This window comes from Otolemur garnettii, unplaced genomic scaffold (assembly GCF_000181295.1).
Source record: "Otolemur garnettii isolate 467f Iridium unplaced genomic scaffold, OtoGar3 scaffold00104, whole genome shotgun sequence".
In the NCBI taxonomy this organism is placed as follows: Eukaryota; Metazoa; Chordata; class Mammalia; order Primates; family Galagidae; genus Otolemur; species Otolemur garnettii.
Window position 1 is genome coordinate 2,139,033 of NW_003852499.1, and position 1,593 is coordinate 2,140,625.

A 1,593-nucleotide genomic window follows, 5' to 3' on the forward strand; every position below is an offset into this window, starting at 1 on the left:
AAAAAAAAAAAAAAAAAGAAAAAAGAAAATCTAAATGAGATGAGAGCATTGATAGCCATGGTGGCAGCACTATGTGACCTCTTTGTAAATACTAGCATTCTCATGGGCAGAGATGAGAAGGATGGAGGGTTATGAGTTCTTTTGAGAGAGGCTAAGTTAGGGGTAATTGTGGGTCACCCAGTGGTATTTGTCAGGCACTTGGCAATGAGGATTTGAAGTTCAGGAAAGAAATCAGAGCTGGCAATAAAGATTTGGGTGTCACCTGCAGATAGATGGCAATTCCCTAGGATAGATAAATCATCCAGAAAGAGGGTGAAGAAATAGTGAGCTGAGGCAAGGTCCTTGAGGAACCATTGGGGAGGAGGACAGAGAGAGAAGTCAGAGAAGCTTTTGGAAGAGGCTCCCAGCAAAGGTTCTGCCAGGCTCACTCTAGAGGGCTGAGGTGTGGGAGAGGGCAGGCCACTGAGTCTCAACCTCATCCTCTTACCCACACTCCTGCCCCAGGTCTGTGACAACCTTGGGCGGCGACATATATCGACCTGTGCCCTCTGTGGCTTCTGCTCCCTGAAGCTGGAGCAGTGCCACTCAGAGGCCAACCTGCAGCGGCAGCCATGTGACAACTCCCACAAGACACCCTTTGTCAGTCCCTTGCTCACCTCCCAGAGCCTATCCGTTGGCACCCAGGTACTGAACTGGACAGCCTACAGTGGGGGAGGAAGCAGGCAGGGTAGAAGTGGGTGGGTAAAAGGAAGGCTCAGACAGGGCGTGGTGTACACCTCTTCCCTGTCTTCCATGACACAGATAGGGTCCTTAGAACTGGGCCGCTTTTACGGGCTGGATTTGTATGGTGGGCTCCGCATGGACTTCTGGTGTGCCCGGCTTGCCACAAAGGGCTGTGAAGATGATCGAGTCTCTGGTTGGCTCCAGACTGAATTTCTGAGCTTCCAGGATGGGGATTTCCCCACCAAGGTCAGAGCCTTTCCCTGAAGCTCAGCCCCGCCCCACCCCTCGTGCCTTCCAGTTACTTGCTTTAGCTGGGCCTTGGATGAGAAAGGGGGCTGGTGCCCTGGCTGCTGAGAAGCAATCTTCACTGAATCTCCTTCCTCTCTCTAACAGACCATCCCCTCACCCTCCCTACATACACACAGTATGGGATCGTATGTGGCAAGGGAATAGGAAAAGGACAGAGTGGTGAGATAGCACAGCACTGGAAGGCAGGACATAGAGGTTCTGGTCCTGGCTCTACCAGATACTTGTGTTGACTAAAGAAAACAAAAATACAACTTTTAAAGAATTAAAGTTAGTTTTATTCAGAAATCTTAGAGCTAAATCCTGAGACAAGTCCTAAATACTGTACCACATGCCTGGCACAGTACTTCAAGCCCACTACTTACATACAGGTGGTGGGAGGTTCATTATGTGCAAAATTACATAAAAGTTTTGGTACACGGCTCGGCGCCCATAGCTAAGTGGTTAGGGCACTGGCCACATACATTGGAGCTGGCGGGTTCAAACCCGGCCCAGGCCTGCTAAACAATAATGACAACTGCAACAACAACAATAAAAAAATAGCCAGGCGTAGTGGCGGGCACC

At 50.0% G+C, this 1,593-nt stretch overlaps 1 protein-coding gene across 1 annotated transcript in view; it reads left to right on the forward strand.

The window, feature by feature from the left end:
- The window catches only part of ACRBP (acrosin binding protein), a 10,806-nt gene that overhangs the window by 6,005 nt on the left and 3,208 nt on the right, over positions 1 to 1,593 (forward strand). Inside the window, exons 7-8 of the mRNA XM_003796405.2 lie at positions 505 to 684; positions 802 to 969. Of these exons, the coding sequence (XP_003796453.1) occupies positions 505 to 684; positions 802 to 969 (348 nt within the window). The remainder of the gene's footprint in view (positions 1 to 504; positions 685 to 801; positions 970 to 1,593) is intronic.